Source organism: Geotrypetes seraphini, chromosome 2 (assembly GCF_902459505.1).
Source record: "Geotrypetes seraphini chromosome 2, aGeoSer1.1, whole genome shotgun sequence".
Lineage (NCBI taxonomy): Eukaryota > Metazoa > Chordata > Amphibia > Gymnophiona > Dermophiidae > Geotrypetes > Geotrypetes seraphini.
In genome coordinates this window covers 413,470,656-413,485,892 of record NC_047085.1, presented here as the reverse complement: position 1 = coordinate 413,485,892, position 15,237 = coordinate 413,470,656, and the positions used below count along the sequence as shown (strand labels likewise).

General features: G+C 42.3%; 1 protein-coding gene across 1 annotated transcript in view; it reads right to left on the bottom strand.

Moving 5' to 3' along the window:
• Positions 1 to 13,335: 13,335 nt before the first annotated feature.
• RPA3 (replication protein A3) overlaps positions 13,336 to 15,237 on the bottom strand; it is a 31,997-nt gene continuing 30,095 nt past the window's right edge. Inside the window, exon 4 of the mRNA XM_033931028.1 lies at positions 13,336 to 14,368. Within this exon, the coding sequence (XP_033786919.1) occupies positions 14,286 to 14,368 (83 nt within the window). The 3' untranslated portion in view covers positions 13,336 to 14,285. The remainder of the gene's footprint in view (positions 14,369 to 15,237) is intronic.

The window sequence follows — 15,237 nt, the reverse complement described above, 5'->3', positions numbered from 1 at the left end:
AATGTTAAGTGGAAAAGATTTCTGGTATAATCAGGGCCGGATTAAAGGATAGGCCCAGTAGACACATGCCTAGGCCCAAAATTGTTAGGGGGGGGCCCGCTGAAGGAGGGCAAAGAGAGAGCCTTCTTTTTTTTTTTTCAAACAGCGATGGGCAGCACTTAAGATGAGCCCCATGCCCTCCCCCACGACAGCACTCAAGATCGGCAACGGGCACCCAACCCCCGGCAGCAACAGCACTTCAGATCAGCAACGCGGTGCTCAGCCTAAAGCTTCCCAACTGACACAGCTTCCTGTTTCCACCTGGGCAATTCGTGTCAGAGGGAAGCTTTGGACTGAGCATCATGTTACCGATCTGAAGTGCTGTTGATGCCGGGGGGCCCATTGCCGATCTTGAGTGCCATCATGGGTGGGGGCCCGTTGCCAATCTTGAGTGCCATCGCCAGGGGGGAGGCCGTTGCCGATCTGAAGTGCCATCACTGGGGGGGTGCTGTTGCCGATCTTACTTGTTGCCAAAATCAGAAAGAAAGGTGAGGGGAAGAAAGGGAGATGGGCCTGGGATGGAGGGAGAGAATGAGAGAAGTGGGCAGATGATGATGATGATGGAAGTGGGGAGAAGGGAGAGATTGCGAGAAGGGGCAGATGATGGAAATGGGGAGAAGGGAGAGAGAGAAGGGGGCAGATGATGATGATGGAAGTGGGGAGAAGGGAGAGATTGAGAGAAGGGGCAGATGATGGAAGTTGGGGGGAGAGAGAGAAGGGGCAGATGATGGAAGTGGAAGGAGGAGAGAGAGAAGGGGCAGATGATGAAAGTAGGGAGAAGGGGAGAGAGAAGAGGGCAGATGGATGTCAGTTGAGAGGGGAGAGCAAATGCTGAATGGAAGTGGAGAAAGATAACACATGCTGGATGGAAGGAGGGGATAAAGAAAAAGGACATATGCTAGATGGGAGGAAGAAGATAGAGTTAGTGAGATAGTGGAGGGGTAAAGGAAAGTGGTGGCATGCTGTGGGTAGACACAGTGAAAAGAGGGAAACTGAGGACTGAATAGTAAGAAAGAATGTAATTTAGACAGAGGCAAAAAATAGAGAAGGAAGACCAGAGAAGAAAAGGAAAGGGAAGAGAGAGGAGAGAGAGATGCCAGAGAATGGGAAAGGAGACAGAGAAATCAAATCTGAGTGGAGGAAATGAGAAGAGAGAGATGCTAAAAACCACAGGGGGGAGGGAAGGAGAGATGGAAGGAGAGAGATGCCAGACCATGAGGGAACAGAGGGAAGATGATGGATGCTAGACTAAAGGAGGGGTGGGGGCAGGAGGAGAGATGGCAGAGGGAGACATACATTTTCTGGAAGGGACAGACAATGGATGGAAGAAAGAGAATGACAAGAAGATGAGGAAAGCAGAAACCACATGACAAAGGTAGAAAAAAAAATCTATTTTTTGCTTTAGGATAAAGTAGTATTGTAGCTGTGTTGATAAATGTTTAGAAACAGAAATTGGAAATACGGTGTTCATTTTATTGGACTAGTACATTTTTTACTAACTTTCAGAGACCAAATTCTCCTTCCTCAGTTCAGGACAGGATACTGTAACAGCAGTATACTTTACTGACCTAAGGAAAGAGGGTTTAACCTCTGAAAGCTAATTAAAATTGTATTAGTCCAATAAAATGGTATTATTTTTCATTTTTTGTTTTATTTTTGTTAATTTGTAAAGTAATTTGTTATTTCTCTTTTTTCAAATTTACATCTGCTATCTTTAGATTTTGTTCAGTATTGGGGGATATGCACCACTGTTTCTTCACCCCCCTAAACTGTACAGTTCCTTTGGTTTGTAGCACAAGCCAGCATGCTGAATGCTCTGCACGACTCCGATGGTCATAGCATTCCTATGATCAGAACAGCGCAGATTATTCAGCCCACCAGCGCTAATAACCTCTTCCGTGCTTTTGTAAAAGGGGGGGGGGGGTTAGTTTGTGATTACTTATTCCATACTGGGTGAGGGTGGTTCTGTGTCCTGTGTGTATGAAACAAATGCTTTTTTTTAAATTAGCATTGACCAGCCTTGTTTGGCGAAATGCATCAGGCATGGTTCCTGGGAGCACCTTAAATAAACCTGATTTGAATCTCCATATTGTCTACCAATTTTCTTTTGTTCCATGTTGGATTCTAGCTTGCCTTGTTGTTTTGTTACAAATTAACATACATGGAGTAAAACGTACCAGATGCATACATATGGATTAAAGTTGGACAACATAAAGTGAGGCAGTTGAGAGGAGTTGCAAACTTGGTTATTAATATAGACTTATGTTTCGGATAGTATTACTGCTTTACAATGCATTTGAACACTTTTATATACATATGGAAAGGGTTCAGAGTTAAAGTCCTGAGCAAGCAGGTGGGAAGGGAAGGAAAGGGGGATTTGTTCAGAGATGTTTGGGGCTTGCATAGAACTAAAACTACACTGGCACTGGTATGGTAATCTTTGTTGTTTGTTTTGAATTTTAAAATAAAAGAAAAAAAGAAATACAAGTGGAAATAAGGAAGTAAATAAGAAAACAGGTAAATGAATGGGGGCAGGGCAGGGCCAGGGGGCCCCAGTGTACTTGTGTGCCTAAGGGCCCTCGAATAATTAATACTGCCCTGGGAGGCAGGATTGGAGTAGGGTGGCCAACTCTGTTAGGTAGTCAGGGGCATTGCCTATTAAGATCTTAAAGGCAGTGATGCCTAATTTAAACTTGATCCTTGCGGCTATTGGTAGCCAATGTAGTTTCATATAGTAGGACTGTAGGTGTTCCAATTTCCATAGGCCATATATAAATCTTATTGCTGAATTTGGGGTTAGTTGTAGACGAGCTAGTAATGTTTTAGGGCACAGTCTAATCGAGATAGAATTAGGGATTGCACTAAAATTTGGAAAGCCTCTGTTTCAAACTATTTTCTCATGGATCTTACATTTCTCATAGCAAGGAAAGATTGTTTTATGATTGATTGATTGTACGTGGCTCTTCACGGAGAGGTAGTTATCAATTTCTGCTCCTAAGATTCAGGATTGTAGTTCTAATCAAAAGTCTGTGTCATCTACCATAATCCTTAGAGCAGGGGTGCCCACACTTTTTGGGCTTGCGAGATACTTTTAAAATGACCAAGTCAAAATGATCTACCAACAATAAAATTTAAAAAAAAAACACAAAGCACATTGTACGCAGAGAAAATGTTAATTATCATTTATATTCTGGGTTTTTTCCAAAGAGGTCAAGGCAGATGACTCTATGCACTGTCACCTCAGTAACAACCATACAAAAATAGACAAATATACTCCCCTCCCTTTTTACTAAACCGTGATAGCAGTTTTTAGCGCAGGGAGCTACGCTGAATGCCCCATGCTGCTCTCAACGCTCATAGACTCCCTGCGCTAAAAACCGCTATTGTGGTTTAGTAAAAGGGGGCCATAGTACAAATATAGACAGCAGATATAAATTCTCAAAACGGACAAATTTTGATCACTAAATTAAAAATAAAATCATTTTTCCAACCTTTGTTTTCTGGTGATTTCATGAGTCTCTGGTTGTACTTTCTTCTTCTGATTATGCATCCAATCTTTCTTTCCTTCTTTCAGCCTGTATGCTTTCAGCCTGTATGCTTCCTCTCCTCCAGACCTCATTTCTTCCCCCAACTTTTTCTTCCTCTCTCCCTGCCCTTTCTTTCTCCCTGCCTCCCTTTTTTTTTTTTCTTTCTTCATGCCCCCTTTCTTTCTGTTTCCCTTCTTTCCTTCTGTTTCCCTGCCTGCCCCTTCTTTCTTTCTCCCTGCCCTCTCCCAAGCTACTGCCGCTGCCATTGGGGAACAGGTCCCCAAGCCACCGCCGCTGCCATCGGGGAACAGGCCCCAAAGCCACTGCCGCCCCAAGCTCTCCCTGCTTCCCTGTTTCGGGCCGACCAGCATTCCTCTCCCCAATGTCAATTCTGCCGTCGGAGAGGAAGTTCCGGGCCAGCCAGGCCCGGAACTTCCTCTCCGATGGCAGAATTGACATCAGGGAGAGGAAGGCTGATCGGCCCAGTAGATTGTGAAGGCAATACAAGTCTATCACGGAGCCCGGGATGGACTCTGCGATTGACTCACTTTGCCTTCGCGATCTACCGGTCAATCGCGATCGACATATTGGGCACCCCTGCCTTAGAGTGTAGTATAAAACACAAAAAACCCCTCTCATCAATACTGGGCAAGTTTCTCAAATAGTATCCTCATATAACATTTAAAGGCTTTTAAATATTTAAATGTGCTCATAAGCTCTTTAGCAAGGCGCCACAGCAGCGGTACAATGTCGCTGGAAAGGTGTTTTAGCGAGGAGCATGTTACTGTTGCATTATTTATAAATTCTTGTACTTTTGGTGCACATTTTGACCATGGACCATGTAACAGAGTATGAGGCCTAGAGGTTGTTGTGCAGGGTCACTTCTAAGTTGACAGAATAACAGCTCTGCTTCTGATTCGCATAGGGAACTGACTTTTTCTATTTCTAGAAAACTTTTATATATCATTGCTACTCCCCCTCTCTTTTTCCTTTGTCTGCTGATCAGTATCATCTTTTATCCACCACTGGCCATAGGGTTACTATATGACTCCAGAAAAAGGAGGACGGATTGAGACATCTGGGTTTTACTTCCAGGGCTTTCAATAGAAGTAAAACTTGGATGTCTCAACCTATCCTCCTTTTTCTACATAACATAACATCATACTTCTTGACCGCATAACCATGAGTTCTATGCGGTTTACAAAAGATTAAAAAATAAAAACAATTTAAGGATGACTAAGGAAAAATTATTTAATCAGGTATTTTGAAAAGACATAGGTTTTCAGTTGAGTTCTGAAATGTTTATATGAATGTTTATATGGTAACCCTACTCAGATTTCTAATGTTGCAGGATCGGATTTATTCTTTAACCACACTGCCAATACCAGCATGCATTAACACAGTAACATACAGTAGTATATGATGGCATACCCCCCCCCCCCCCCATACACACAACCTATCAAGTCTGTCCAGGATGGTTGTTGGGGTTATACTTTCCCCAGGCTAGTGTTATTGGGTTGTACCTTCCACATAGTGCAGGTCACCTTCCCCATGATTTCTTAGAAGTGCAAAAGTCATCACACAGCTGAAGCCCTATGCTTGATTTACATCCTCTTGTTATTTAAGGATCCATGTGTACATCTCACTTCTTTTTGACTTCCAGCACTATTTTTGCTTTCACCATCTCTTTCGGGTGGACATTCCAGGCCTCCGCTATCCTTTCTGTGAAAAAATATTTCCTGCATTTGCTTTTGACTCTACCTCTGTAATTTCATGCCATGTCTTCTAGTTCTAGAGTTTCTCCTCATTTGGAAAAGGAATGTTTGTTCAGTAATTCTTTTTATGTATTTAAAGGTTTGTATCATATACCCTTTGTCCCTCCTCTCCTCTAGGGCAGTAGCATAGTAAGGGGGGGCAAGGGGGCGGTCCACCCCGGGCGCGGTCTTCCTCGGGGAGCTGGCACCCCTCCTGCTCTCTGCCCCCCCTTCCCACTCCTCCCCTTTCTCTTCCCCTGTACCTTTTTAACTTTGGCGTAAGCAGCCAAGAACATGCTGCTCACTACAACTTCTGCACTTTCTCTGATGTCACTTCCGGGACCTGTGCCTAGGAAGTGACATCAGAGAGAGCGCTGAAGCCGATGCTTATGCTGAAGATAAAAAGGGAAGTGGTTGTGCGCGTGTGACAGGGGGATGAAGAATCTCTCTCATGCATATTCATTAGGGCTAGCCTGAAAACCCGAATGGTCTGGTGGTCCTCCAGGACAGGGTTGGGAACCGCCACTCTAGGGTATACATATTTAGAACCTCCAGTTTTTTGTCATGTGTTTCCTGATAGAGACTCCTTACTGTTTTGGTTGCTTTCTATTGTAGTGACTCCAGCCACTCTGGTCCAGATGCACTAAAGTCAGCAATTGTCTGTTGTCACTAAACCAGTTTTCAAGTTTCAAGTTTTATTAGGATTTTATATACCGCCTATCAAGGTTATCTAAGCGGTTTTACAGTCAGGTATTCAAGCATTTTCCCTATCTGTCCCAGTGGGCTCACAATCTATCTAACGTACCTGGGGCTATGGAGGATTAAGTGACTTGCCCAGGGTCACAAGGAGAAGTGCGGGGTTTGAACCCATAACCCCAGGGTGCTGAGGCTGTAGCTTCAACCACTGCTCCACACACTCCTGGTTTAGCAACGATCGCCTCTATCAGCCCGATGTAGAAAACAGCTCACCGCATGGTTTTCTGCACGATCTCTGTCTCCGATCCAACCATGCAAATAAGCTCATGAAATGCCATGTAAACTAGCAGAGTGACTGAGGCTCTAACATGGCTTCCCGATGCACTAAAAAAAAGTGATCCCTTTCAGCAATCCAAAATAAGTTGTATGTATTTTGTCATAATGGTTTTACAGCTATTGTTAAAATCTTGAGGAAGTAGCACACCAGTTCATTTGCCTGATTGTCCACCTTTGTACCAACTTTTTAAAAAATAATCTTTTGTTCTGAAGAAGCTTGCAAGAGTATAGAGTTGCCAGTTCCAGTTTCACTATATCTGTACAATAAATATCATAGAAGAGCTCTATTATTCTAGGAAAACTGCACTGGACTCAGCCAGGTCCTCTCCTCCATTCTGATATCTGATTAGTTCTTAGGTGCATAGTTTTGATTTTAGTAGATACCAATCTATAATGGGTCATAATAAACAGTTCATATATAAACTTTGGAATCTAGTTATTCTTGTTGAAATTTTTCTGTCCATTTGAAGACTGGTGATCTTGTTAGTATCCTAGGATTTCTTTCACATCTGCCTATGCAAATGTGATAAGTGTACATTCCAGTTAAATAGTCATTTTAAGCCCATAGTTAACAGGACGATACAGACTCACACTGCAGTGCAGAAGCACTGAACTGGTTTCATAAACCAAGTCTGGCCTGCAAAGAGTTATTCACACACACATTTTTTGAATCTTTCATTCACCTCCTGGAATCTCCGCCCTGGAAATATTTAATTCTGCCTGGGGCAGGAGGATATCTGGGTTGCCTCCTGTTTTTCTATGCTCCCATTGTATCTTATGGGAAGTAAATTGACAATTTAATTCTTTCTCTTCTAGGGAAAATCATGGGAGACATGCCATATTGCCTTCTGTCCTTTTATTCTTTCATGTTCAGTTTATGTAGAATATGAAAGAAGTGTCAGAACAGAGATCCCAAAGGGTAATGTTAGGAAATTCTTCTTTACGGAGAGGGTGGTGGATGCCTGGAATGAGCTCCCGAGGGAAGTAGTGGAGAGGAAAACAGTGACAGAGTTCAAAAAAGCGTGGGATGAACACAGAGGATCTCTAATCAGAAAATAATGGTATATATTGAAGAACCAAGGCCAGTACTGGGCAGACTTGCACGCTCTGTGTCACGTATATGGCCATTCAGTTGAGGATGGGCAGCGATGGTTTAGATGAGCTGGAGTGAGCTTCGACGGAGACTCCAGTAGTTGTACAATATCAGGCAGAGCTCTGGGTTTCTGTCCCAGAAATATCTAAGAAAAGAACAATTTAAATTAAATCATTAAATTATAGAGAGTGTATGTTTGGGCAGACTGGATGGCCATTTAGGTCTTTATCTGCCATCATTTACTATGTTACCATTTTGGCAGCCCTTCTCATTACTTTTAGAGTCAGTACTGTTCATCTGCACTTTTGCAAGTACTTACTACAGATTCAGACTAGCATTCCAGTTACTACTATTTATTTCTATAGCACTACCAGATGCACGCAGCACTGTACATTACATTAGAGATTTCTATTCCGCCACTGTCTTGCGGTTCAAGGCGGATTACAAAAGAATTACAAAAAAAAAAAAGTGTTACAAGAAGATATCTGGTAATTTCTAGAGGAGATAAAGAGTAGATGAGGTTACTTTGAGGAATCGGGAAGATATAGGGAAGTGGTATTGGGAAGATGCTAGCGGTATTAAGTCGTTTGCTGGAATTTCTTGAAAAGTAGCATCTTTACTTCTTTTCTGAATGTTTTATAGTCTGTGGTTATAATTAGTAGATTGGAGATTTGGTTGTCGAGTTTTGCTGCTTGTGTGGCATCATATAGTTTTTCCCATTTGACTTCTTTGATTGGAGAGTGAGTGAATGGAGTCTGGGTTTTCCTGTGTCTAGTTGATGTAGTTTGGATGAGGAGGTTGTTCAGGTAGGTTGGGCTGTCGCCGTTTATGGTTTTAAATAGTAGACAGTAGAATTTGAATAGTATTTTTGCCGGAATTGGAAGCCAGTGTGAGTTGAGGTGGTCCATGCTCAAAGGAGCTTACAATCTAAGTGCTTAGAGACAGATGGAGGAAACAACATGTAGGTTATAGCAGACAAATAAACAGGATCCTTCTGATGTCTGCCTGCCCCAGAAGCCTTTGCTCTGCAGCACCTCCTATTCCCATGTAGGTGGGACACTGCAGAGTGAAGACTTCCAGGGCAGGCCAATGGCAGATGGATCACTTCACTAGCGCTGCCAGCTGCCCGAAGTTTTTAAATTTCAGCACTGGAGAAGGTACTAGGAACAGGGGAGACTCACGAGAGCAAGACCTGACTCCGGGGTGGGGGTCTGGGGAAAGAGAGGCTGTAGTGGGGATTGAGACAGTTTATGGGGAGACTAGCGGGAGGCAGGGCATGGCAGGGCACTGTGGGTGGGGCGTGGGCAGGGTCAAAATAATCAAAATAAAATACAAAAAGTCAGGCCGAGTCAGGGCAAGATCTATTTAGAACAACCGTTTCCAACAGTGACTATTCTGAGTCTTAAGTAGGTAGTAGATGCCAAAGCGTTGATCCATTTCTCAAAGCTGATATAATGGCAGCAAGAACTTTCCTAACTCTATGTGGCTGGTACATTTTTATAGACTTTTCCTATAGGAACTTGCACAAACCTCTCTTGTACTCTGTTATGTTAAGCACCTTGACCAAGTCCTGTGGCAAAAGACTCCACAGCTTAATTATGCTCTGTGTAAAAAAAAAAAAAATTCTTTGTACAATTTGTTTTCAATAGGCTGCTCATTAGTTTCAAGGAGTGTCCTCTTGTTTTAGTGCTGTTTGCAAAATTAAACAATCATTTATAAGCTTATAAACAATCATTTATAAGCTTCTATCATATCTACTCCTAGCTATCTCCAAGCTGACAAGCCCTAACCCAGACATACATAGGCAGAGGCAAGCAGTTGTTTGCTACTACTACGAACGTGCTAACAAGCATAAATAGCACTCTACAAACATAGAGTCTCCTCAAAAGCGCTTACACTTGACTCTAATCTAATCACAATGCTTAAAAGGGGGAGGCATGGAAATGGTAGTAGAATAGAGGAGAGAATTCAAATTATACATGAGATCTAGAACCAGCAGCAGCACTAGTGGAAGGAAACTAAAGAGACAGTCTTGAACCCCTCATAGTCCACTAGTAGGCAATTCCAGTCCTCGAGAGCCAAGTCAGGTTTTCAGGATATCCACAATGAATATGCATGAGATAGATTTGCATCTCAAGGAGGCAGTGCATGCAAATCCATCTCATACATATTCATTGTGGATATCCTGAAAACCTGACCTGTTTCCGGCTCTTGAGGACCAGAATTGCCTATCCCTGCACTAGTCAATCGAGAGTAACAATAGCTTTAGCTTTCAGTTTAACTGTGAAAGACTAATTTTTGGTGCCAGTCTTCAGAGGAGCAAAAGAAAGCAGAAGCAGTACAGGGTCAGGGCACAGATCAGCACAGGTAGAGCCAAAGCAGAGTAGTTTCTTGTTGAGTATATTGAGTGACTTTTGGCAGAATCTGACCAATCCTCATGTGAGGAATTTCTAGCAAAAGCATCAAATATTGTAACTGTAGATGAGGATCTGGAGAATCTTCTTGTTTAGAGTGCTAAGTGGTGAGAAAGGAAGAAGTGATGCTGTCAAGAGCAGGGGTCCCCAAAGTCCCTCCTTGAGGGCTGAATCCAGTCGGGTTTTCAGGATTTTCCCAATGAATATGCATGAGATCTATGTGCATGCATTGCTTTCAATGCATATTCATTGGGGAAATCCTGAAAACCCGACTGGATTCGGCCCTCAAGGAGGGACTTTGGGGACCCCTGGTCAAGAGCAAGAGCACTGCACAGATAAAGCAGATAATGAATGAAGTATGCCCCCGGCCTTTCATTTGCTCTGTGCTTCAGCCTGTTTCAGCAGCAACAGCAGCCTTGAAGGAAGCAGAAAAGTCTCATACAGCACAGAGGTGTGAGGGCATATTAAAGTGCAGAATACATGGGCTGTTGGCCTATTGAATTTCCTCAGTGGCATCCTGTTTGTCTTGATTGATTAGTTTGTGAGCTCATTCGAGCAGAGACCGTCTCCTTTGCGATTCTGTCTGGTAGCACTCTAGAAATAATTAATAGTAGTAGTAGTAGTGGTTTGCTGCATCATTTGTAGAAACAAAACTCTTTCAAGTTAGGTTCAAGGGAGAATGCTGATACAAGGATGGGAATTGCATTGTACACTATAAAAAGCAGCAACAGAAAATAATAAATCAACTTCCCATGATAAGCCTTTAGATTCTTCCTCCAGTGAGGTGGCAAGTGAGCAGCGCCAATGTAAGCAAGACATTAAAAATAAAATAAGCAAGTCACCATGAAGGAAATGGGGGTGGTATTCAGTGTCACTGTTTCAGGACAAAAAGCAGGCAGCAGGTAAGGTGATAGAAAGAGAAATTGGGATAAAAAGGGGAGGCTGAAAAACACTACAAGAGGTGGTTCAATGAGCGCCTATGTGAATTTGTTAGTTGTTGAGTTCAGCAGAGCTTAATGACTCTTATTGACTGCCTGTTATGAGTAATTATATTGTTTTCTCAGCTACTTTTCTATTTGTTCATTTGCAGTCAGTTTACCTACAAAAAGATATAAATACATATTGATTTCTTTTTGGCTATTCTTAAAATGAATTTTCTACCCGCCCTTTGGGTCAACAGTGTAGATATTTGAAAGATTTTAAAAGAAATGTCTTGGTGGGAATAATAAGACACATGACATATAGCCTGCATTCTGTTTTACTTTACATTACGTGATTTCTATTCCGCCATTACCTTGCGGTTCAAGGTGGATTACATAAGAATTGTCGTGAAATTAGGTAATACATGTTGGGTAATTTGAACATGAGTAGACAGTATAATAGGTGGAGCTTGGGATGGATCTGGTCGTGTTAAATAGGTTTTATGTATTTTTTGAAGAGTAGAGTTTTTGTTTCTTTTTTGAAGGTTTTGTAATCTGTGGTCGAAGACAGCAGATTGGCGAGTTGTCTGTCTAGTTTTGCTGCTCTGGTGGCCATTAGGTTGTCATATAGTTTTCTTCGTTTGACATTTTTGGTTGGCAAGTGTGTGAATAGCGAGTGGGTTGTCCTGTGTCTGGTTGAGGTGGATTGAGTTATTCGGTTGTTCCAGTAGGTTGGGCTGTCTCCGTTTATAGTAGAAAAAGGATTTGGGGCCAGTTTTGGCACCATTAGCAGAAATTTGGTCAACAAACAGGACTAGTAAGGGATGAGGGACTTATTTATAATGGGAATGATTAAAAACAAGATCGGTACTGAACAGATAAATAAGGAGTTAAAAGCAGCCTCAAAAAGATAGGTTTTTAGCCACAATTTGAAAAGGTGGAGCATAATATACCAACTCAAAATTTATTCCAGGTGTAGACACCAAGGTAAATGATGTATTGAATAAGGTAAATGGTGGTACTGAAGAAGGGAATAGATAAGAGTGGCTTATCTGATGAACAGAATTTCCAGGGAGGGGTGTAGGAAGCTGCAGAATGAATGAACTTATAAGTTACTATGAGAAATTCAAATTTGATGTGGAAATTGATAAGGAGCCAATGAAGTAATCTGAGAAGAGGAGTTATGTGAGGGTAACAACATTGGTGGAAGATTATTCAAAACTATGCTGTTATGATTTGATTGAAGAAGAGAGCTATTAGGATCAGGTTGCAGCAGTGTAAGCAGACAGAGATTAGAACGGGGATAAGGGTTTTAGCTAAAACATCCAGGAGCCAATTTTCAAACCAAAAAAATTAAGACATTTTGTGGGGACATTTTCCCTCCAGAACATCTAACTAGAGGCGTCTTTTGGGCAGTTTAGACTTGGATGTTTTGCAGCTATAATCAAACCTTTTGCAAGACATCCTGGACGGAACTTGGACGTTTTAGGCTAGACCTGTTTTAGAAGCATCTAAGTTCCAAAAAGGTACCCAACTGATCAGAAGACCACTGGAGGGATTAAAGTAATGACCCACCCCCACCTAGTGATCATAGACCCTCTCCAATCCCCCAAACATCCAAATTAAACATTACATCTCTGTCTCTAGACTAGCAGCATCTGGTATAGGGAAGCCAAGTAAAGCATCACACAGGTGTCTTAAGTAGCCAAGTGTGTGGACTAGTGAACCATAGAGAGGAAGAGTCAGGCCCATAAGCCATTCTAACCACTACATTTATGGTGTAAATTATGAGCCCTCCAAAACCCCAAGGTCACAGGAGGTTGTGCGTCAAGCTCAGAGTCCCCCGCAATGCTTGATGTAAATGTAGTAGAGAACGGTTTCTCAAACTGAAGTTTGTGGGCTTTGAGTGACCCATTTTGCATATGGAGGAGGGCACAGTTAATGTTTTGATGTTCAAGACCTAAACACTGGACACACCAATTATGTGAATCAGAGCCAAAATGATCCAATTACATCAAGAACATTCCTTAAAGCCGCTTGGTATCATCTTTGACATGGAGGGGAAAATAGCCCACACTAATCAAAGAGCTCAGTGGCCTAGGGAGCTCAAGTAAGTAAAAGGTATTCTGAAATTGGATGATACTCCCAGTTGGAAAAAAAAATGGCTCGAGGTGGACTGAAGGCCAAAAACTGAAAAGTTGACAAAAATAAACCAAAGTCGGGATAAATACAGGAACATGGTTAAAAAAAGCAACATAGAATTATGATGAAAACTATGAAAATAAAGAACAGGAAGGCACAAAAAAGTGGAAATGTTTTACACACTGAAGAGAAAACAGAAGATACAGCTTCCCAGCTCTACGAAAAGGAAGAACTGAAGGTCCTGTGATCTGACGTCAGGCGGAAATGTACCAGCATGCATGCCGTATGGGCACTGCCTAAAAATTTAAAATGACAGTGTACTTGGTAATGTCCATACCAGGTTCTGTGGCTGCAGTCACCCAGATGTAAGAATATTATGCTTACTTGTCCTTGCAGAAAATAAAATTACTCCAGTTTATTTTTACAAAAATATCCTTTATTGAATAGGAGCATCAGTTTGGCAAATATGCTTACATCAAATTAAAATAAGCTACTTGCCAGAGCACTTTGAACATTACCACTATAGGAACATTGCAAGCTGCTGCATTACTCCAACTGTAACAAGTTCCAAGTTTTTGACTACACTAACCCCCCTCTTTTACTAAGGCGAGCTAAATGCTAACGCGCCCAGTATATTCTATGGATGCGTTAGCGTTTAGCGTGCGCTAAATCGGCTAGCGCGCCTTAATAAAAGGACCCCTAAGCGAATACTGTGTAAAGTTCTTAAAATTTTCATCAAAAGGCAACTCTGCGGTACCTGCTCTGTGTGAAGAGAATGGAAACAGAAGCCCAGAAAAAAGCAAAGTGATGGTATTTTCTTCCAAGGACTGAATCCTACTGCCTGTCCTCTAACATAAGCATTCATATCTAGCTGTGAACATTAGCTATACAATGTAATCTGGTTGTTTGGTGACAAACAGCAGATGGATATATATTTAAGATTAACAGGAAGATAGAGCAATTGACCTTTTACAAATCATCTTGTGCTAAGCTGGAATGTGGAGCTTATGGTTCCTGGTCAGATGACTCCTTCTTACCAATTCTGGAAGATAAGGTGCAGCTCTTTTAGCTGACTGAGGATGAGCAGCTCTGGAGAATGATTGCTGGTAAGCTATATAGCTAGTAGATTATGTCCAGATATTCTATGAAGAAGTTCACTAGAAAAGGTGGAAATAATCCATAATGACAGAAGCAACTAAAACCTTTCAGGCCAAATGAGCTGGAGCTTTCATGTTTGCTTCCAGTGATGGATACATCATGCCAGTGCAACTTGGAAATGTGTGTTTACGGTGAGTACGCTGAATGTCAAACACATTATAACCAGTAAAATATTCTGCAATGTTCACAGACTGAGATAAAGATTCTCAACTACTTCCTGTAGCTCCAAATGGATAGTACTGAGGAAATTCATGGATGATCTTCAGAGCTTCATTATAAAGTCCAAGATCTGTAAAAAAAATAAAAATAAATAATAAATAAAAATTTCAAACCCCCAAATCAAAAAGCACAGTTACTTACCGTAACAGGTGTTATCCAGGGACAGCAGGCAGATATTCTTGACTGATGGGTGACGGCACCGACGGAGCCCCGGTACGGACAATTTTAGAGTGATTGCACTCTAAGAACTTTAGAAAGTTCTAGCTAGGCCGCACCGCGCGTGCGCGAGTGCCTTCCCGCCCGACAGAGGCGCGCGGTCCCCAGTTAGGATAAGCCAGCTAAGAAGCCAACCCGGGGAGGAGGGAGGGACGCAAGAATATCTGCCTGCTGTCCCTGGATAACACCTGTTACGGTAAGTAACTGTGCTTTATCCCAGGACAAGCAGGCAGCATATTCTTGACTGATGGGTGACCTCCAAGCTAACAAAAAGAGGGATGGAGGGAAGGTTGGCCATTAGGAGAATAAATTTTGTAAAACAGATTGGCCGAAGTGTCCATCCCGCCTGGAGAATGCATCCAGACAATAGTGAGATGTGAAAGTATGAACTGAGGACCAAGTAGCAGCTTTGCAGATTTCCTCAATAGGAGTGGAACGGAGGAAAGCTACAGACGCTGCCATAGCTCTAATTTTGTGGCCCGTGACAGAACCCTCCAGTGTCAGGCCCGACTGAGCATAACAAAAAGAAACGCAAGCAGCAAGCCAATTGGATAGAGTGCGTTTAGATACAGGATGACCCAACTTGTTAGGATCAAAGGACAAAAACAGTTGAGGAGATGATCTGTGAGGTTTGGTGCGATCAAGATAGTAAGCCAGAGCACGTTTACAATCCAAGGTATGCAAAGCCTGTTCACCTGGATTAGAATGAGGCTTTGGGAAAAA